The 21,073-nt window shown below is 48.2% G+C and overlaps 9 protein-coding genes across 9 annotated transcripts; 4 read left to right on the top strand and 5 right to left on the bottom strand.

Moving 5' to 3' along the window:
• Positions 1–588: 588 nt before the first annotated feature.
• LTR84_007693 (uncharacterized protein) lies at positions 589–1,425 on the bottom strand (the record flags this gene model as incomplete). Its single annotated transcript, XM_064851245.1, has 1 exon — positions 589–1,425. One exon carries the CDS (start codon positions 1,423–1,425, stop codon positions 589–591), a length of 837 nt encoding a protein of 278 aa, XP_064710248.1.
• A 458-nt stretch (positions 1,426–1,883) lies between these two features.
• ARK1 (Serine/threonine-protein kinase ark1) lies at positions 1,884–3,199 on the top strand (the record flags this gene model as incomplete). Its single annotated transcript, XM_064851244.1, has 3 exons — positions 1,884–1,973; positions 2,031–3,011; positions 3,062–3,199. The coding sequence occupies 3 exons, from the start codon at positions 1,884–1,886 to the stop codon at positions 3,197–3,199; spliced, it is 1,209 nt and encodes a 402-aa protein (XP_064710247.1).
• An 866-nt stretch (positions 3,200–4,065) lies between these two features.
• On the bottom strand, positions 4,066–5,253 carry LTR84_007691 (uncharacterized protein; the record flags this gene model as incomplete). Its single annotated transcript, XM_064851243.1, has 3 exons — positions 4,066–4,840; positions 4,891–4,897; positions 5,124–5,253. 3 exons carry the CDS (start codon positions 5,251–5,253, stop codon positions 4,066–4,068), a joined length of 912 nt encoding a protein of 303 aa, XP_064710246.1.
• A 1,594-nt stretch (positions 5,254–6,847) lies between these two features.
• Positions 6,848–11,181, top strand: LTR84_007690 (uncharacterized protein; the record flags this gene model as incomplete). Its single annotated transcript, XM_064851242.1, has 3 exons — positions 6,848–6,895; positions 7,026–10,888; positions 10,998–11,181. 3 exons carry the CDS (start codon positions 6,848–6,850, stop codon positions 11,179–11,181), a joined length of 4,095 nt encoding a protein of 1,364 aa, XP_064710245.1.
• Positions 11,182–12,013: 832 nt separating this feature from the next.
• LTR84_007689 (uncharacterized protein) lies at positions 12,014–12,223 on the bottom strand (the record flags this gene model as incomplete). Its single annotated transcript, XM_064851241.1, has 2 exons — positions 12,014–12,188; positions 12,219–12,223. The coding sequence occupies 2 exons, from the start codon at positions 12,221–12,223 to the stop codon at positions 12,014–12,016; spliced, it is 180 nt and encodes a 59-aa protein (XP_064710244.1).
• Positions 12,224–14,204: 1,981 nt separating this feature from the next.
• LTR84_007688 (uncharacterized protein) lies at positions 14,205–14,762 on the top strand (the record flags this gene model as incomplete). The annotated part of the gene is made up of 1 exon (XM_064851240.1): positions 14,205–14,762. One exon carries the CDS (start codon positions 14,205–14,207, stop codon positions 14,760–14,762), a length of 558 nt encoding a protein of 185 aa, XP_064710243.1.
• An 847-nt stretch (positions 14,763–15,609) lies between these two features.
• LTR84_007687 (uncharacterized protein) lies at positions 15,610–16,142 on the bottom strand (the record flags this gene model as incomplete). The annotated part of the gene is made up of 2 exons (XM_064851239.1): positions 15,610–15,825; positions 15,879–16,142. 2 exons carry the CDS (start codon positions 16,140–16,142, stop codon positions 15,610–15,612), a joined length of 480 nt encoding a protein of 159 aa, XP_064710242.1.
• Positions 16,143–16,564: 422 nt separating this feature from the next.
• On the top strand, positions 16,565–17,317 carry LTR84_007686 (uncharacterized protein; the record flags this gene model as incomplete). Its single annotated transcript, XM_064851238.1, has 2 exons — positions 16,565–16,775; positions 16,878–17,317. The coding sequence occupies 2 exons, from the start codon at positions 16,565–16,567 to the stop codon at positions 17,315–17,317; spliced, it is 651 nt and encodes a 216-aa protein (XP_064710241.1).
• A 1,116-nt stretch (positions 17,318–18,433) lies between these two features.
• LTR84_007685 (uncharacterized protein) lies at positions 18,434–19,959 on the bottom strand (the record flags this gene model as incomplete). The annotated part of the gene is made up of 2 exons (XM_064851237.1): positions 18,434–19,762; positions 19,813–19,959. 2 exons carry the CDS (start codon positions 19,957–19,959, stop codon positions 18,434–18,436), a joined length of 1,476 nt encoding a protein of 491 aa, XP_064710240.1.
• Positions 19,960–21,073: the final 1,114 nt, after the last annotated feature.

The raw sequence follows: 21,073 nt of genomic DNA, 5'->3' as shown, positions 1-21,073 counted from the left end.
TTGGGCTACACAACAGGAGGTACTCATATCGTGCGGGTTATCGATGCGTTCCAATGATGCTGCTTGGTGCATAGGTCAAAACGATGGATGATTGTGCCGGGTCAACACTGCGACGTGAATGCCCGGATCATTATGAACGTCGGCGTGATTACCTATGTAGGTCACAGCTACAGGTACGTAGCGCCTGTAAACCTGACCTTGGGAGATACTTTCGTAGTAACAATTCTGGAGGGCCCATTTCGAGTTGTCCAGTTCAGGTCCGTTGTGCAGGGTCGGTCTTTTGAATCCCGACAAACCTCGACGCGTTGGGAGACGCGTCATCGTCACGTGCATTCCCATTAAGCCGGCACAGCCACGCCAACGTTTAGTGGCAATCTCGTCAATGGTGCGTGCACTGTCTGAAAAACGGCAACATCGAGAGAGTGCTGTTTCGAATCCTTCTGAGATGCCTGTGATTTCAGTCGTTGAGAGATGCTCCGGTTAGATGCTCCGGTTAGATGATCTTGATAGTGGCGATCATTCAGGTTCGTAGCTCAACGATGGGGCTTGTATGGAAGAGGAGGCGATTATCCTTGTGATATCCATGCTTCACTTGCCCAGCTGCACGCTTTCGAGGGTTTTGTTGACAATTGGTAGAAGTTCGGCCATTTGATTGGAGTCTCTCAGCACCGCAGTCACATCGTCCCTACGGCCTGCTAGATCTTCTCGGACCGTGTCATATGCTTGCTCCTTTTCCACATACTCTCGAATGATCTCTTTCCTCCCAAAATCAATGTATATCCTGGTGTCTCGAAGTCGCAGAAGGACATTGTCCAACCTCATGAAAAAGCGACACAATAAGAGCAAGCGTGCTGGCATGACGCGAATCTTGCATGAAATCATTGCGATGCCATTATCAGCGAGTTCGTCTTCGTAGAGGATAACATCATCGAAGAACAAGATGGGATCTGGTTTCTTCAAAAGCTCTAGAGGAATAGGATCTGAGGAAGTGGTGAATTCGGGAGAGCCAGGGGCGAGATCACCTTTGTAGTCAGTGGTGTACGACCAGTCAAATGGTTTGATGACCTCTTTGATATCATGAGTGTCTTCCCGACTCTGATGCCATTCTTTGGAATATGCCACTTTCAATCTCTTCTCACCCGTCTTATCCACACGATCTAGAGCGCCAAAGGCATCAAATTTGATCCCCCAATTGGAAGCAGGATGTTCAATGGCTACCAAATTGTCGCCGAAGATCATTTCTGGCGGGGCAATCCCGAGCTTGGAAGTCATCTCCTCGATGGGCCCGGCTTTTAGAATGGGGAGTTTTTGCGTCGTCACACGGAAACCTTCCACCGAGAAGACTCGAGGTGCGTGAGCAGAAGGAGCGGGAAAGCTGGTGTCGAGATTGTCGCTAGTACGAGATGCATGGCCGTTAGTTGCCATGGTGGGTGAAGTGCTCACTCAATGTTTGGGTGGGTAGTGAAGGACAGAACCACGAGTTGAGCTGAGTTAGGGACAATCCTGTGGTAAGAGCAACTGTTTCAAGTCCAATAGTCGTTTCGTACAGTGTCGGACGAGGTTGACATGAAGGTGAGAAGGGATCATGTAGAATCATTCAAACAAGAGGAACTTCGCAGGACATCCGATTAGATAATGCGGGGGATGCTTCAGAAAGCAGGTGCGCTCCCAGGCAGTTCGAATTGGGGAAAGAACGATCGGTTGATCGGTTGCCCGGCCGACAGCACTTTATTGTGGCAGCCACTCACAACGCCTACACCTTCCACTTCATCATGACTTGAACTTCAATTTGAATTACACATTTTGAGTCAATACATTGATCTTCGACATCGACAATAGTTCATCACCCTCGGTCGCCATCATCCTCCGTCGCTTCTCCGCCCATGGCTTCTAAAACTCTTGAGGCTCGCTTTGAGCACCTCTCTGTCAACGACGAAAACGATGCACCTCCCTCCACGCTTCTGAAATCAAAGGTAAGTCGCCTTGCAATTCACTACAGTCATCGCAATTTACTCACATTGCCCTCAAAGGCTGCAAACCAGGGAACGATAGCGACTCTCCCCTCCAACCAGTCCCGCGCGAATCTCGTCAAGTACGCTCTGCAAGCCTCGAATGAATCTAGACAGAATGCCGGCCAAGTTATCACAACAACCACCATTTCAACTGTGCCGACCCTCCCTCCATCACCTCTTAGAAAGCCTGCACAATTCTCTCGTACATCAGATGAAAGCGATGACTCCCAACAACGGCACTCGAGTTCCACCAACTTCTTCGACCAGCCACAAGCCCCCAAAAACTTCCATCTAGGCATGTTCGAGATTGGAAAGCCCTTGGGCAAAGGGAAATTTGGCCGTGTCTATCTTGCCAGAGAAAGATCTTCGGGCTTTGTTTGTGCTCTGAAGGTGCTTCACAAATCTGAACTACAGCAAGGAAAAGTCGAGAAGCAAGTTCGTCGCGAGATCGAAATTCAGTCAAACTTGAGGCATCCCAATATCTTGAGACTTTTCGGTCATTTCCATGATAGTAAGCGTGTCTTTTTAATCCTCGAGTTTGCCGGAAAAGGAGAGCTATACAAACATCTTCGAAAGGAGAATCGTTTCCCCGAATGGAAAGCCGCCCAATATATCGCCCAAATGGCTGCTGCTCTCAAATACCTACACAAGAAGCACGTTATGCATCGTGATATCAAGCCTGAAAACATTCTCGTCGGAATTCACGGCGAGATCAAGATCTCGGACTTCGGCTGGTCTGTACATGCTCCTAACAACCGCCGGAAAACCATGTGTGGTACACTGGATTACCTTCCCCCTGAGATGCTCAAGCCGGGTACCTCAGACAACTTTTACACTGAGAAGGTGGACCTTTGGAGTTTGGGTGTTCTCACATATGAGTTCTTAGTTGGAGAGGCACCATTCGAAGACACTCCTGTCATGACTCAGAGAAGAATAGCCAGGGGAGAAATGACGGTCCCCAGTTTTGTCAGCTCAGAAGCCAAGGACCTGATACATAGAGTATGTTTAATTCCTTCTTTTGCTTCAGGCCGACGCTAACTATTTCTCAGTTGTTGACTCTCGACCCCGAGAAGAGAATTCCTTTGGATGATGTTATGCGTCACCCTTGGATTATCAAGCACTGCATAACGAAAGGGGGTGAACGACGACCATCGGGGAATAAGGATACGAATCCAGAAAAATCATGATCGAGAGATTTACAGCGAGTAACGAATTTCCTTCCTTCTACTATCACTATTGATTGAGCAATCATTTGATTGAATTGGCGTAATTCTCGACGCCGGTCCCCATTTGGTGCAACAGGTAGATAGCTCTTTAAGATCCGATAGATGACGCCATGCGGTATTGGACAGGCAATATTAGTGAACGGCCACAATTCGGGCTTCCTCAGCCAGTGCTAGGCTTTAATGGTACCATGATTCAACCATTCATATGATATTTGCTCGTTTCTCGCCATCATACAGTATGGTCCTTTATAGAGAACGTGGGATATCATAGCGACTCGCGGAATATTTTATTGTAGCACAGTGAACAAGCAACAAATACCAATCAATGAGTTTCTGGACTCATTCTCGGTTATTCTTGCTGCTTGCTAATTGAACTAGAAATATCGGTCAATCATATCCATTAATTTCTCGACACTCCTGAGCTAAAGTTCCAGCGCAGCATCAACGTGCTCCTGATGAACAACCTCAACACCAACATAGTCGACAATCGAGGAAACATGCTTGCCATCTCTCTTGGTCGGCGACATACTGCTCCGCATCGTCCAGTAAGGGAGCAGGCAGGCAGGGTGGCAACAGAGAAGGGATGAGTGTACAAAATCATAGAATTTCCTTCGAATCATATCCGTACTGGCTTCACATATCATCGTATCATAGTCTGCTATGTGCTATGCTCATGCAGCGGGAGGACTTATTCTTACTGAAAGACGCCCAACAAATCGAGTCCATAGGTCTTTTTTATGAACCCGTCAATCCATCCACGAATCCTAAACCATTTGAAACCATCTTGGTATACAGATCCCTGGACGTCGTCAGGTCAGGTAATCGGTCTATCTAAGCTCCCTCGCTGCAGGTAACTCGGCATAGGTACGGGGTGCACCTGGTGTCGAACTGAGCTCGGACCTCGACGTCGGAACCGACATTGAGGTCTGAGAGGTCAGCTCGTATCGCGATGGAGGAGGCGGCGGCGAGCCCACGGGTGAGACTGGGCTGGTGGCATGGTAATTGACGTGCGAATGGGCCTGGCCCGTCGGTCCACCGGCTCCGTATCCTGGATTTGGACGGCCGTCAAAGGGCTTCGGCACCGAGCCAGGATGTGGGTAAGGTGGAGGAACAAATGAGGGTGGTGGCATGGGGGGAGGGGCTCCATAGTGATAGGACCCTTGTGGTGGACGGTAGCTGGCTTGGTGTGCCCTTCGACGACGACGCATGCACCACCAGATTCCGGAACCAATCACTGCACATATGATTGCAAATCCTCCTACAGCGATGCCAATGATGGTGTTCCGCGAAAGGGTCCCTTCTGTTATACTTTGAACAACGCTTGATGTCGTTGATGTCGGCGACGCTGACGTGGTCCCAGTGCTTCCTCTTGACGCAGTTGATTGAGTCTGCGCTGATGTAGTGATACCCGCACTAGCAGAGGCCGATGCGCCTGAGGACAAGGCATTGTCAAGCAGTGTATTCCATACGCGTGCAGGGACTTGGCCATTGGGATTCGTGCTAACCGCGAGTGTAGCGATGACTGAGTCTTCGCAAGTATAGTAGATTGCAGATAGATCGGGGAAGGTGTGTGGAACACAATAGGGCCAACCCTGATTTGTGCTATAGAGAATTAGTGGACTTTTGTAAAAGCTGAGTGAAGACTGGCATACCATTTCACTGTGTTGGGATCCATTATGCAACCTTGTGGACATAAAGAGGAGGTGTAAAAGCCAACGAAATCGATACAGATCTGCTGCCATTCGCACTTCGCCTCGAGGCCGCCAGGACAACATCCAATTGCTCCGCTGGAAACAGCACAATTTCCGTAATTCTCACAAGTGACAAGGGCGCCTGAAGAAGAGATAAACATAGGGTGATGAGCTTGCAGAGTGAAGATACTCACCAGCTCGGCCGTCAATGTAGCCACAAGTGTAATCTGGAGCCATCAGAATCTGTCCAGAGTCTCGTCGGAGGAGGTCATGGTGGAGAGATGGTTTCGCTGTGGTCCCGGGAGCACCGATGAGGGGGTCCATGAAAGATTGATGTGCGTGGTGAGACGCGCCATCAAATGCCATAGTGACCGTAAAGATAGCCAACAGAAGCGATAGTATCAGAGTGTCCGAAATCATGGCTGGGTATGCAAAAGTTGAAGAACGAGTATGCACTGTTCAATACTCGACTAACTGGGTGACTGGCTTCGCCTGGGCCCGATGAGGATCTTAAGCTGCTGATGCACAGCACAGTATCTTGTCGGGCGTACATGCTGTCTTCGTATCGGAGCTGCTTTCGCCTCGTGTTTGTCCTCGCAACACGAGCTGCTGGCCTCAAGGCGTCTTCACCCAGACATTATTGTCGGAGATCTTGTCACCCTGGAAGCCACCAACCGTGAACCCTGTTCTCATGTTTGTAGATCATCCGGATTGCACTCCTTCCTTGCATATCATACAAATCACTGTGACCTGTAGATATATCAAGTATTGTATATGGGTCTCCCCGAGGGATAGTAAACCCGGCAAAGTGGCTAGGAGTAGATGAGTTGGCTTGCACGAGTGTCCAAGCTCTTGCCAACGGATCTGCTTGGGAAGAGATTGGCTAATCAACCTTCATGGGCTGATATCGGGTCTTGGTTTGACCTTGGCATCATTGGCATCGCGCAGACTGTACCAGGCCTGAGTAGGTTTCTATGGCACCAAAGCTTATGGGGTCCAAAAGCCAAAGAACCCTCGTATCTGCAAGAGCTGTTGTAAGAGAGAATGCTGTACCACTCACAACCATTCCATCTTCGGTCCAAAACTTCAGGATTGACACAGCCAAGATTATTTTAAGCGTCAATATGGTGGCATGTTCCCATCATACTCGTAAATGAACCAACATCAATGAGTTCTTTGGTGAGAAATGCCGGGATAGTCCAGATGCCTCAAGACCTTTCATAGAAAATGGAGCTGTTAGGGTTCAAACCACGTTATGATCATGGCGGTTACCCACTGACCAAATGTCAGGTAGCTCGTTCGAATGACGCCATAGTAGACTGCTTCCGCTAAGTATTCACCAGACGATTACCTTCTTCAATTGCTGCTTGAGAGTCTACACAGCAACAACCAAGTGTGAAGGGTCAAGATCCAGTTCGTTCATGTCATTTTATGGGAAGTCTCAATCGAGAGGATCACAATGGCTTTATCTGCTGCACGAAGACATTCGGAAGCGTGACCCGATATAGAGTTATTCCACAGACGTAGAATTGCCTCTTTAGGTAGAAATCGATATCGAACGACGCAATAAGTAATCGGTGGCGCCCAGTGCAGGGAAGCATTTTATATTGATATGATATTTCACGAGTCTGTTTCTCGCTGAAGAGAAACAACCTTGTTCCGTGATATTGGGACTTCAGAGTAAGCTTTGGTCTCTTCTGATTATTGCTGCTAGGAGAATTTTCCCTATCAATATCGTTCCCAGAATATCTCTTGCCGGAGCAAAATCGCCGAGGCGGGCTTCTCCATCATCGGATTTATATCTCTGACTTATTTCGCACTTGCGTCAGGATTGTTTTTTAAATTTGAGAATCAAAGCTGGAATCTTTGAGTCCTCATCAGTCATCCATCGAACTTGTTTCCGAACCCGTCGAGCATAATGGGGGACGCAGGTGGTAGTGAAAGGGGCATCCGGATTGCCATTGATGTGAGTTTATCCACTGTTCAGCCGTTGAATTTCATTTCTGTTCTGCTTAATCAAACAACTCGTGTTCAAATGCCTCATTCATGAGTGGAGAGGAGAGGATCAACGAGTCTCTAACACAGACATTAAATAGCGAGGAGGGACCTTCACTGATTGCGTCGGAAACCCTGGTACGGGACGCATGGAGGATGATATTATCATCAAGCTGCTCTCAGAAGACCCCTCGAATTATGCGGATGCCCCGCTGGAAGGTATCCGGCGCCTGATGTCCAAGTTCACTGGGCGAGAGATCCCGCGCAGCGAGGCACTTGATACGAGCAAGATCGAGAGTATTCGGATGGGCACGACGGTGGCGACGAACGCATTGCTGGAGCGCAAAGGTGAGAAGATGGCGCTTGTCGTCACCGCCGGATTCAAGGATTGTCTCGTGATCGGAAATCAAACGCGGCCCAAGATTTTTGACCTCGCTATCCGAAGATCGGATGTGTTATATCAGAAGGTCATTGAGATTGATGAACGTGTCACGCTCGAGGATTATGCCGAGGATCCAGAGCGAAACAAGACCCAGGTGGAGGCTAGCCATGAAGATTACAAGAGCAACGAGCTAGTGCGTGGTCTTTCGGGTGAGGTAGTCAGGATCTTGAAACGTCCAGTGGAGGACAAAGTCAAAGAGCAGTTGAAAAGTCTTTATGATGAGGGGTTCAGGAGTGTTGCTGTTTGTCTTGTCCATGGCTACACATTCCCGGAGCATGAAGCATTGGTTGGTAGACTGGCAGAAGAGATCGGCTTTGAGCACGTAAGCTTAAGTCATGTGCTCATGCCCATGATCAAGCTCGTTCCCCGCGCGACCTCAGCTTGCGCAGATGCGTATCTTACGCCGACCATCAAGAAATACATCTCAGGATTTCAGGCTGGATTCGAGGGCGGACTCGGATCAGAGAGTGTGAAAGAACAGGGAGGTGACAAGAAAGCTGCTCGTTGTGAATTTATGCAATCTGATGGCGGCTTGGTCGATGTCGACAAATTCTCAGGTCTGCGTGCCATTCTCTCAGGTCCAGCTGGGGGTGTCGTCGGATATGCTTTGACATCCTACGATCCGGAGACAAAGACGCCTGTGATTGGGTTCGACATGGGTGGTACGAGTACAGATGTCAGCAGATATGGCTCCGGTCGATATGAGCACGTGTTCGAGACTACGACAGCGGGAGTTACAATCCAGTCGCCCCAATTAGATATCAATACAGTCGCGGCTGGTGGTGGATCTCGACTGTTCTTCAGGAATGGCATGTTCGTGGTTGGACCTGAGTCCGCAGGCGCTCATCCCGGACCAGCATGTTATCGCAAAGGGGGACCTTTGACCGTGACGGACGCAAATCTTGTGCTTGGAAGGCTTCTACCCGACTTCTTCCCCAAGATTTTTGGTAAAAATGAAGATGAGGGTCTTGATCTGGATGTGAGCACGAAGCTCTTTGAGGAACTTACCCAGGAAATCAACCGCAAAACGGATAAAAACATGTCTACGGATGAGGTCGCCTATGGTTTCATCAAGATCGCAAATGAGACCATGACTCGTCCAATTCGCTCTCTGACAGAAGCAAAAGGCCACGATAGTAGCCTCCACAGATTAGCAACCTTCGGAGGTGCTGGGGGTCAACATGCAGTCGCAATTGCTCAGTCACTCGGCATCCGCCAGATCTTGATTCACCGATATTCTTCAGTTCTTTCTGCTTATGGTATGGCCCTAGCAGACGTCGTGGACGAGTCGCAGGTTCCGGAATCCCACGTGTGGGATCTCTCGGGTGGGAAACGTGACGGCCTGCACTCGAAGCTAGAGGAGTTGAAGCAACGATCACGCAAACGCCTTCAAGAGCAAGGCTTTGACAATGACTCTATTGAGTACGAAGAGTACTTGAACATGCGCTACCGCGGTACCGAATCTGCACTAATGGTTATCAAGCCGTCAGCAGAGGAGTCTAAGCATCTGTATGAAGGCGATGAATTCGCTTTCGGTAAGGCCTTCATCCGGCAACACGAACAGGAGTTCGGCTTTACGCTGCCGAACCGGGATATCATTGTTGATGATGTACGGGTACGAGGTATTGGTAAAGCCTTCCGTGGTATGTCAAAAACACCAGACCAGCAATTAAAGGAGATCAAGCCTATACAGGTTGCTAAGGACAAGGCCTATAAGACCTCAGAGGTGTATTTTGAGGGCGGACGCCAAGAGACCAAAATATATAAGTTGGAAGACCTTGAAGTAGGTACGAAAATCTCCGGCCCAGCGATCATCGCGGATGGTACCCAGACTATTGTGGTCACACCAGATGCAACGGCGTTGGTCATTGAGACACATGTGGTCATTAACATTGGCGACGAAGGTGTTGCGAAGAAAGCCGACACGAAGGAGGTGGATCCCATCTTGCTCTCGATATTTGGTCACAGGTTCATGGCGATTGCAGAACAAATGGGTCGGGCGCTACAAAAGACATCAGTGAGCACCAATGTGAAGGAGCGATTAGATTTCAGCTGTGCTTTGTTCGACAGCAAGGGTGACCTCGTCGCCAATGCTCCGCATCTGCCAGTCCACCTGGGGTCCATGTCCACTTGCGTTAGGACCCAGGCCAGAATATGGCAAGGAAAACTGGAGAAAGGCGATGTGATAGTTTCAAATCACCCAGAGTATGGTGGAACTCACTTGCCTGATATCACCGTGGTCACGCCGGCTTTTTCTTCAAGCGGGGAAATCGTTTTCTATGTGGCTAGTCGCGCACACCACGCGGATATCGGAGGTATCCTTCCAGGTTCAATGCCGCCTCATTCGAGAGAGTTGTACCAGGAGGGGGCGGTGATCAAGTCTGAGAAATTGGTGTCCAAAGGTAACTTTGACGAAGAACGCATCACAAAGATACTTTACGAAGACCCAGCGGAATATCCAGAGTGCAGTGGGACACGCAATCTTGCAGATAACATCAACGATCTGAAAGCCCAGATCGCGGCAAATCAGAAAGGAATCAACCTTATCAGCACTCTTATACAAGACTACGGAGAAGATGTTGTGCAATTCTACATGGTGGGCATTCAAGATAACGCAGAAAGAAGCGTGCGAGACCTATTGAAGAAAGTCAACAAGAAATTTGAAGGCAAGCATTTGGAGGCCATCGATTACATGGACGATGGATCTCCTATCTGTCTACGAGTGACTATTGATGCCGAAAAGGGAGAAGCCGTATTTGACTTCGAAGGCACAGGGCCTGAAGTGTATGGCAACATCAACGCACCTGAGGCCGTGACATACTCTATGATCCTTTACTGCCTTCGCTGTCTGATCGACGAGGATATCCCACTGAACCAAGGCTGTTTGAAGCCCATCGATGTGCGCATTCCACCTGGAAGTCTACTAAGTCCAAGTGAAACAGCAGCAGTGGTCGGTGGAAATGTACTGACCAGTCAACGTGTGACCGATGTGGTCTTCAAATGTTTCGAGGCTTGTGCTGCAAGTCAAGGAGATTGCAACAACCTCACCTTTGGATTTGGAGGCAACCTTAAAGGAGTCGCAAACCCACAAAAGGGCAGCCTTGGGTATTACGAGACTATCTGTGGTGGCTCAGGAGCTGGACCGAGCTGGAATGGCACCTCAGGCGTTCAAGTCCACAGCACTAACACAAAATCAACGGACATCGAGGTGTTTGAAAGGAGATATCCTGTCATTCTGCGCCAGTTTGGCATTCGGAAAGGCAGCGGCGGACTAGGAGCGAACAAAGGAGGCGATGGCGTTATTCGAGATATTGAGTTTCGAGTTCCGATGCAAGTCAGCATCTTGAGCGAACGCCGGACCTACAGGCCTTATGGCCTGCACGGCGGTGGTGATGCACAATGCGGTAAGAATATCTGGGTCAGGAAAATTAAGAAAGCCAAGAAAAAGGGCCTGGGTGGTGAGAATGAAGGAAAACAACGAGAGATTGGGGAAGGAGAGGAGTTTGAAGAGAAATATATCAGGTATGTCTTCGCGTTGTTTCTGATATCCGCGAGAGTTCGCCCGATTATCGGGGGCCCTCAACTCCTGCACTCATTGTACACTCCGAAGAAGTTGGCTGACGACCTGTAGTCTCGGAGGGAAAAACACTGCAGCCATGAGTCCTGGGGAGAGAATTATTGTCCTGACTCCTGGAGGTGGTGGGTATGGAAGACCCGGAGAGCAAGGCAAGATCACGGTCCGAGAAGATCCTGAGAAGCATTGGAAAAAGGGCAGCTTGGGATCTCGACTGGCGGAGTGGGAGAGCAGCTCTTGAAAATTTTGGGATCCTTAGACGGTTAGGAGGTGATGCTAAGCAGATACAGGACTGTACTCGGTCGACAGAGTACTTGTTAGGTACAAGGAGGCCCCCCAGTATAAGTCGCGATATTCTTTGGAATTCTCTACGGATTTCACCAAGCACACAGGCTCTCGAGGGCTGGGCAAATGTTGCTCGTTATTCACTGGAGGATTTCAAGTGGTTTGTTGCAACTTTTCTTCACCATCACCATCACCATCACCGTATCAAGGATGGTGACAAACAAGGACCGCCGTGGTTGGGAAATGCTATGGCAACGAGGTGTCTCCAAGTGTTTCCTGTAGATAGCTCACTATACTACAAGTTATGGATCAGGAAGGACTCTTAGAACGCTGTTCCACTTAGTATTGGGCAGAAAAATTGTTATTTACTATCTTTTTGTCTCGGTGCAGACGCGATACTTGCTTTCTAGATTACTTTTGACGAAACCGGACCGAGGAGGAGTCAAATATCTAAATAGAAGCCCTTTTCTCCAATACCAACGTATATAAGGTCGTCGTCGTCGTCATCTTCTTCTTCTTCTTCTTCTTCTTCTTCTTCTTCTTCTTCTTCTTCTTCTTCTTCTTCTTGCGATTGCTTCGCGCGGTTGCCCCTCGTTGCCATATTGCCCACGAGCCATCCGATACCCATATGATTGAATTTGAGAATTTGGCGGCGATGCTATTCACACTGATAGAAAATTCTGTTGATGTTGTCTTTGTTGATGTCCTTTTGGTGTGATACGGATATTGCTCTCCTCCACAATACTCCAGATTTCAAAGAAGTCTCCAGATTTCTTTGTGAGGCTTCTTTACTTTAACGCCTGACGTGCAGCGATGACAACTTTGATTTGCGCTCCTTCTTTCTCTGCCTTTGCGGACTTCACCATATCAGCGAGTCGCTTGGCGGGCTTCGCGTTGAACACTTGACCAAAGAAGAGCTCCGCGAACAGGGTAGCTGTGGTCTCGGTGAAGACGGCATTGTTTCTATTGACAAGGGAATTAATGACCTCGGACCGCATATCAGCGAGTTCATCATTGGTGACCTCAATAGAGAGAGCCAGAAGGGAAATTCATCGTTGTAGCTGACCTCCCTTTTCAATTTCATGTTGTGCAAAAACCACCCGTACTCAAATGGAAGCCTTTTTCTTGGTGTCCTGATGGTATTTCTGTTTTTGTTGTAAGGGGAAATCGCAAAGAATAGACGTGGTGTAAACTCGCGAGTGGACCAGCCACAGAGTGAAAATCAAAACTCGAGATGTGAGCACAATCCAATGTCGCTGTGTAACAGGTGTGCATAGAGTGCTGGGAAGTCCCTCCCGCAGCCTCAAATATCACCGAAACCCGCCCAAGTTTCCATATCAATATCTGGAATGTCTCCAAATCCGTCGATCTTATTCACCTCTAGAGGCGTGCCCATTTGATTGGCAAGAATTTGTTCGACCAGATCAAATCCGTTAGTCGCTTCAGATCATGATCCACAGGAAGCCTAGGGTCATCGGCTTGGATGAGACTCCCCACTTGACCGATTCTCCTAGCTCGGGTTATAGTTCACCGTCGATGTCCGTGGTAGTTTGAATTTCAGTCCTGAATACATTTCTACTCAGAAATGCCAGGAGATCTGGAACTGCTTTGTTTATATTTGAAAAGTACTGACGGTCGTTGAACGAGCCCTTAGTAGAAGACGTGACAAGTTCCACTGTCTCAGTCTGATCGACGCGGTGGATGCGTGCGCCAGATTGCTCACCAATCGATTTCGAAGGTGGTGGGTCCAAGAATGCCCCCCAATGGCAGCTGCGTTGTAGATTGAGTCCACACGAAGACACTGCGTAGGAACCAATACGCACCATTGGCTCTTTTCCGCTATTGAACCTGGCTTATAGGTTGCTTTTTTCCGTCGCATTTAGATGCGCGCCGTAGATAGTTCAGGGGATTGAGGGCTTGGAGTATTGCATATAGGAGCACTTGCCGGGCAGGGAGAGAAGTAAAGATGACCCATTTTTTCTGGTCGCTCAGGACAAATTGTCGGATGAATTTCATAAGAGCGCGTATCTTTGGAGCACCGAAGTATACCAACTTGCCTCCACATCATCCCCATCAGGAACTTTGAGTGTCTTGTTAACAGCACAATACCACCCAAGCATAGTACTAAGCAGATTGTTTTTCTTAAGGAGTTTGCCTGTCTCGAATGCCTTTGACTTTTTCTCGATATGGTAAATCAATGTGAAGAGTAGGAGAAGCATGCGGTAGTGTCTCCAACTCCAGCTAGGCCGGTCGGTCTTGGGATCATGCCGGGATTTTCTTTTGGTATGAATGTCAGCGAGTCCATGGTAAAATTCATGCTCGGCCTTTGTGAATTCGCAGATTGCAGGGCGGTGAACGAATATGACCTTATCATTGGGTTCATTGAGAAGCGTCCCGATCTTGTTGAGCTGATTGTTCGAAGATGGGGTGGTCAGACTCTTCCTGCGTACGTAGTGATCGAAACCACCCCAGATCCTCAGCTCCGAGTTCCACAGGGGCTGTGCTTGTACCCGCCGAATCCGTGGTCGATGTCGACAAAGATTTCCACTTCTTTGCATCGCTGTGTGTGAGTGCATTTGCTGCGCGCTTCGCCGCTCCTGAGCATATACCTCTATATATATTTCTCTCTCTAACCCTCTTGGCTACACTAGATAATGCCATTCCGTATACTTCATATCCCAGAGTGCACCAGATCAGGACATGCTGTTCATGTTTGACATGAGATATTTCTGGTAGTATACGCCATTGAGATCATGGACGGTGCCTTCTTAAATAAGGTAGATGGCGAGTGCATAGTGCTCGTGAATTTCCCATCTGCCCTTTTTGGGATCGCGCTTGTAGAACTTGCGCCTTTTCCGGGTCCCTTCTTCGTTGAGCACGCTTTCAGCCAGATTGAAACTCGTCTCACGTTTCCAGTCTCGGGACTTGCGGCAGTATCAGCAAGGGGCTTTGAGGCGTCGTTGTATAATTCATCGAAGTATGACATTTCCCACAATTATTCGGAGTATTAGCGATGCATTTAACAACGAGGCTGAAAGTATCGAGAAGAGTTTGAGGGACATTGCAGAAAGATCGAGAGAAAATATCAAAAGCGACGAGAAGATCGCCGACCGATACCTCGACGATTACCGAAGTATACTCGAGCGTGCAGATGCCTTACTCACATCATCCTATCATGAACTACAAGCTCGTGAAACGCCAGATATGCCTAGACCAAAGCGAGCGGAGCTCAGGAGAGATTTGAAGAAGATCAAGACTGCTGCTCGGAATATTTTGAGGCAACGACTGCTCCATACCACCGAAAAGAGTCGCATCAAGTACCATATGACTTCTAGGCGCAGCACTACGCCAGTTGGAGAAGCCCTTCTTCCATGCGATCACGCTCTCAATGGCCATCTGGATTTTGACAACGACCATTTGCAGGCTTGGGGAAATGTAAGGTTGACACAGCAAGCTGGTTGTCTGTCTTCGTTTCTTCTCGAGGTCGACGACCTGCATCTCAATGAACAGCCCGGTGGCAAGTTAACCAAAATGTGAGATCGGTTTATCTTGGATGTGCTATTAAACGAATGACGGGGACGTGTTGTGCGCTGTGCATAGATTACATCTGGAGGCCGTTCGCTCTCTATCTTTCGGTGGATGGCCTCCATCAAGAGTAAAGATGGATTCTTTGGCTGATGGTTATGAAAGACTTGTTGTAGAGTTGGGGGTTCGGACGTATTTTGAGCGAAGGTTGTGGCCATTCTTTCTGTCCCTGACTGTTTGCGCTTGGTTGAAGGTTCTGGAAGTGTAGCAATGCCATTGCTTCACACATCTCATCCGCTATCACTGGTTGCTGTTGATCGAGAGTCTCCACTTTAGGTCCTTTCCAATAGGCATTTTTTGATGTCCTGAAGCAAGTGGACCACTTCCTTGGCTGTGCTGATCTTGGCATCAAGGACTGGCCCTTGGAGACGCTATTGACAAGTTCAGTGGATTCTCAAACTTCCATGTTCTTGACACTCTCCTATTCGAATTTGTGGAAAATACATTCCGGACATGTGTAAGGATTTTCTTTTCAATGCTGTCGTTTACAAGCAATTACGGGAGTAGTTGTTAAGACTGTGATGGTGCACCGCCGCCCCAAAGATGCCCTGTCACCTATAGCCAGGTGTACATGGCGGGCTCCCAATCCCTAAGGTCTAAGAGAACCTTGAAACCATCCATTTACTCATTCCTTGTCTCATGGTAATCCCAAGAAGTCATTCGATGGGCGGCAGGCTCAAGCAAATGAAACCGACGGCAAAATCAAGCGGATGAGAGGAGATAAGTTGAGCGAAATAAGACAAGAGACCCATGGATCAAAGTCTGAGTCTTTTATGATAGTAAGGGTTTCCTCAAAGTATCACTCATCTTCGTCACTCGTTGCTTCGATGTTTGACTTCTTGAGTAGAGACTGGTCTTCGTCCTCATGGTCATCTTGGTCATCTTGGACGTCTGGTGTTTGTTGTTTGCCATATTTGGGCCGAGAAACATCTTCGCCCCTATCCTTCAAAGCATTTTCAATCTGAGGTAGAATGTCCATCAAGGCCGAATATTGTTCAAGACTCATTGAGATTCCCTGTGAGGCTTGTCAACAATGCTCCTCGAGCAAAGTGACTTGTTAGCACTCACCTTCTTGCCGGGTAGCCATTCATCATCCTTTTGGTAGTACTCACGGATACCAATCAATTGCCTGCCTTTAAAATCGGACAAAGTGACACGTCTAGCTTTCGAGATTTCCCAATATGGATTCCCGTCTGAGTCGACGAGAGGCTGAGAAGAAGGCTTGAACGAGGTTCCAGACGAAGCCTTTCCGCGTTTAGCAGGAGCGTCGTCAATGTCACTGTCGTCGTGAGTCTGGTTTGAGGACTTTCTCTTTTTGGACGGAAAAGGCATTCTCAAGATAGCCGTTGAGCGGCGGCAAGGTGGAAAAGTAGATTCAATCTTTGAGTAAAACCAAGATCGACGGTGATATTGGAGTGAGAGATCAAACGCGTCTCTGCAAAGACGCGCCTAAAGTGGAAAGAATATACCGCGGCAAGACACCCGTGAAACCCAAAACGTCATACTTCTAGAATCTTGGCACTATCACTCAAAGAGGTTAGCGCCAGATCATAATCCCCTCCTCGCTCGACTTGCCCAAATATTTTGCCTTGCAGTTCGCCTTCTGTCGTCAATCATTCACTTTATCAAACAGACTGCAATTACTCATTCCCTCCCACCTATCCAACACTCTACACCCACCTACAATTTTGTCATTCTCCTGAGTACTCTTGAATCGCCATAAAATCCATCATACACATCCACATATATCAAACATGATGTCTCGGAGAGCTCTTCTAAGCGTTCCGCGCATTATCACCACATCGGTCCAACCCTCCGTCCGCCCTTCACTCGCATCACCACTTTTAAGGCCTGCTGCCACACAACCATCACAACGAAGATCATATCATGAGAAGGTTTTGGACCACTATTCAAAACCTAGAAATGTCGGAAGCATGAATAAAAACGACTCCGACGTCGGAACCGGTTTGTCTCTCTATTATCCCCGAAGCCGAAGGCCGCGCACTCCACCGCTGACGACCCGATTGTTCCTTGACGATGAATACTGATTATCAATGTTGTATGTAGGTCTTGTCGGCGCCCCAGCCTGTGGTGATGTCATGAAGCTCCAGATCAAAGTCGACCCCAACAACCAGACCATCGCAGATGTGAAGTTCAAGACTTTCGGCTGCGGATCGGCAATTGCATCGTCATCGTATTTGACGGAATTGGTACGCGGCATGACTCTCGAGCAAGCCGGAAAGATCAAAAATACGCAGATAGCCAAGGAGCTCTGTCTCCCCCCGGTTAAGCTCCATTGCTCGATGCTTGCTGAGGATGCTATCAAGTCTGCCATCAAAGACTATACCCGCAAAAGTATGCAGTATCTTATCACAGGTGATGAGCAATTGACTAATTATCTTCCAGACCCTCGTGCTAAGGCAACTGATTTGGGATCTGCATCAACGATGCCAAAGATTGAAATCGAAAAGGTAACCACGACAGCAGGCGCAAGTGCAACAGTATAAACCCATGCGATTCCACAAACACCCAGGTGGCAAAACCAGCCCAAACTGTCTATACCTGTAACATTTCAACGTATTGAGCAAATGATGTCAATCGTTCCAACAAACAATCATTCTGTATTTTTCAAAGGTGCTCGAATCACGACTCATCTCCTATCAGGGTCCCGGAGTCCTCACATTTGAAATGCAACGGTCTTTCTGAACGGAGTGGTCGGGTACATGATCAAAAAGAAGCGGTGGAGGAGAACGGAACACGCAACTGACGGAGGGAATACGTTCAACCCACATCTCCATGGACCTTGCAGAGGGGAGGACAAGGGAGGAAAAGTGAATGTTATTGAAAACATGCTCTCGCTTATACCTTTATTCGTCTGACTTTCTCAGCACTGGAAAGTGTCGAGTTTGCTATTATGCAGTGTGGTTATTTTTCTTTTGGGAGGTTTTGGGGGAACTGGAATCTCACCCTATTCCCCCATGAAGTTGGTGTTTAGCTAGGTCTTTTCCTTCCTCGATAAATGAAATACGGAAAAACATTTGAAAAGTATTGGTACCGTGATCTCGACGTGATGCACTGCTGGCTGCTACTCTCGTCTATGGGGGATCGAGAGTCAAAAGTCTGACAGACTTCTTTCACACGAATATTGCATGCCCACGTTTATTGTATTTCCACGTTTATTGTATTTTGTCTTTGTTCTCTAAGTGCAAGGTCTGGAGGAGCAAATTCCCACTCCCCGCAAAGTCATAAAACGCCAGTCGCTTGCTGGGAATGCTTCAAGTTCGTGTTGGTCTTCATGACTCATCGACAAATCTACCCTGTTCGCCATGCGCTAGGTCATCTCTGACTGCCACGTCTCCATATCATTACACATTGGCTGTCAAGCGGAAGTCTCTGGCCAAATCTTCTGCACTGAGTCGGGCTCGGGTAATGCACGGATTACATCTTGGTTCTCGGTGAAAGATGCAAAGGGGATGTCGATGCAGACATGTGCGCACAGGTGACTGGAATGAAATGTCAACCGCTTATGCAGAGTCTGGAGAATTTCCATGCCCAGGCCCATGCCCGATTTCCCAAGATACATCATCATACGTGGGGAACTGGAATATGCTGGCAGGGTGCGGCTAGAACTCCTCCATCATGTCTTCATCCACATCATCAACTGTCGTTGTTCTTCCATTCCCACTTCCACTCACCTTCTTGTCATCATCTCTGGCCTTCTTCAACTTCTTAAGATATTCAATGTACTCCTTGGTAGTTTCCATGCGGTGCTCAGAGTCTTGGATGTGTTTCAGTAACAGCTGGAGGCGTAGAGTTTGGGTACTGAGCGCAGTATCGACTTCACTTTCATTCATGAGAGACACCGAAGGAGGCAGAAAGCGCAGAATTTGATCTCCATCATCAGAATTGACGACGACAGCGTGAAGAGCTCTCTCAGCGATCAGGGAATCAAGGTATGCCCGAGTCTCGGTCAGATCTTGTTCATCAGCGAGCATTTTGTTTGCCACTGCGACCAGTGGAAGAGCTGAAAATGTTCGTCCCAGACGAATGACTGTGAATTTTCTGAAGGCCTGGTAGACTTCGACCATGAGTCCGTAATTCCCATCTTCTTGCCACAAAGCGCTTCCCGCCTCAATCTCAGTCCGCAGCTTCTCGATGTCATTGCTCACAAAAGCTTCGACAATGCAATCATATGGTTTGGCGAGGGCTTTGAGATACTTCAAAACTCCCTGCGAGATGTTCTTTGGAGATTCTGGGATGGAGCCCTTCAGAATCAAACTAAGAAGTGTCCATTTCCGATATGCCTCGATTTGAAGCATGCTTACTGCATTTTGTGCCGTAGGCGTAGAAAGGACAATCTCCAAGAAGAACAAAGCGTCCTTGTAGCGTCTCACAGCCAGGTAAGACAGCGCACCTAGTAGATAATACTCAAGGAAAATTCGAACGGTGATGGGTTGAGTGAGACCTGTGGCTGGGTTGAGGTAGGTAGAGTTTTGATCTCCACTCGAACAGAGGTAACTTTTCGAGCGATTGTCGAGAACAGTAGGAATGTGATATATTGGTTGATCAAGAATGAGGATTGCTTCCGTATATGCCTCTGCCAGAAGACAGAGCCGAATGAAAGCTCGATGAGTGGAAGTCAATATTGAAGATGTGCTATCAAGCCGAAGAATGACTTGATGAAGTAGTTGAATTGCTGGAATGTAGTTTGAGGTTTGTTCCGCACCAAGGGTCACGATGTCGATGATACGTAGAAGCTGCGTACCACAATATCGCACCTGGATAAAATCGAAGTCGAGGAGGATTTGGGTGATGTATGGCCAAAGAGACCCTTCTGGTAGGACGCTCGATGGAAGTTGGCGAGGTGCGGCTTTTCCGCTCGCGGCGGAAGTATCGATGCTCACGGTCAGCAAGTAGAGGAATGTGATTGTGTGCGTGGAGGGTTGCAATGCCTATGAATAAGGTCAGCTTTTATTTTCATTGTTTTCTTCGTGTGCCATACATCAAGCTGATCTCTGGCATCGAAGTCTTGTGCGGAGAGTTTGCTCAACTTCGACAGCAAGTCCAACGCTTTCTGCTCGAATTGACCTTCATCTGCGAGAAGCAAAGCAGGAGTCAGAGCTCCGCTGTCCTCAAGGATCTTATCCATTGAGGCAGGTCGCGTGAGCACGCTCGAGGCTCGTCAATGGTTATGAGGCTGCCATGTAAATGGGTGAGTTCTGTAGGGTTACGAAACGATTCGGGATTTGAGATATTGGTGATGTGAGGGCGGTGAGCAGTGACGGATATCCTGTTTCAGGCCGGACCGAAACGGTACGGGGGATGAGAAGTTCTTGAAGCGTGAAGGAGATGTTTGTGGTGATGATATCAGAAAAGTGACAATTGTTTCAAGCTGGGCCTGCGTCGTCCAGCCTGATCGTGCCTGCCCGCACTTGACACGCCAGTCAAACGGTCTTCCCCAGTTTCTTGGCAATAGTCATGTGATTATCCCCTTTCCGCATCTTTCCCCCGAGTTTTTCACTGAGTTGCTTTAGCCTCCCATCAGGCTTCACTACGCACTGTCAAACACTTCAAGTTGGCACGGGATTTTCGGTGAAGCGAACAAACGACGTTTGATCCAAACAACGATGAACGGTGTAGTTTCACATTGATGACTGGATTGGTTAAGGTTTCAATCACCCCGGCGTGGTGAATCATCCTCTCTCATGGTCCGAAGTTCTCAGGCTATATAATCCCTCTTTCTCTCCCTTCCACATGTCCATTCCTCATCAATTGTTTCTTTCCTTCTCTCTGCCCATACTTCATTCCTCTTCGCAAGTTCTTATTCAATCTCCATCACCTCCTCATCACATGGTATAATCTGTACTCATCTCGCCTCAATATCTCCTACAAGAGAACACCGATCTCAACATATCTCTTTCGTCTTCTTATAATACGGCATAATTCCTATCGATTTCGCCTCGTCGATTGGCTTCAAAAAGGACACCGTCATCAAAATCTGTCTTTCGTCTTTGCATACTCATAACATGGCATCATTTCTAACAATCTCGCCTCATCGCCCAAGAGGGCGCAGATCTCAACAAGCGCCATGGCACCGATGATATTGGTGTACCTTCCAGCATCGAAAATAAAGATGATGCTGATGGTGCAAAGTACATCGAAAGTGCCATTGGCTTTGCTCTTGAGATCGCCATGAAGACTGAAACTGTTGGGCACTTGAGAATATGGCGCCCGCCGTATATATAAAAAGAACTCTACGAGGA

Source organism: Exophiala bonariae (genome assembly GCF_035927105.1).
Source record: "Exophiala bonariae strain CCFEE 5792 chromosome Unknown scaffold_3, whole genome shotgun sequence".
In the NCBI taxonomy this organism is placed as follows: domain Eukaryota; kingdom Fungi; phylum Ascomycota; class Eurotiomycetes; order Chaetothyriales; family Herpotrichiellaceae; genus Exophiala; species Exophiala bonariae.
Note: the sequence above shows the minus strand (reverse complement) of the source record. Positions and strands in the feature narration are given on the sequence as shown.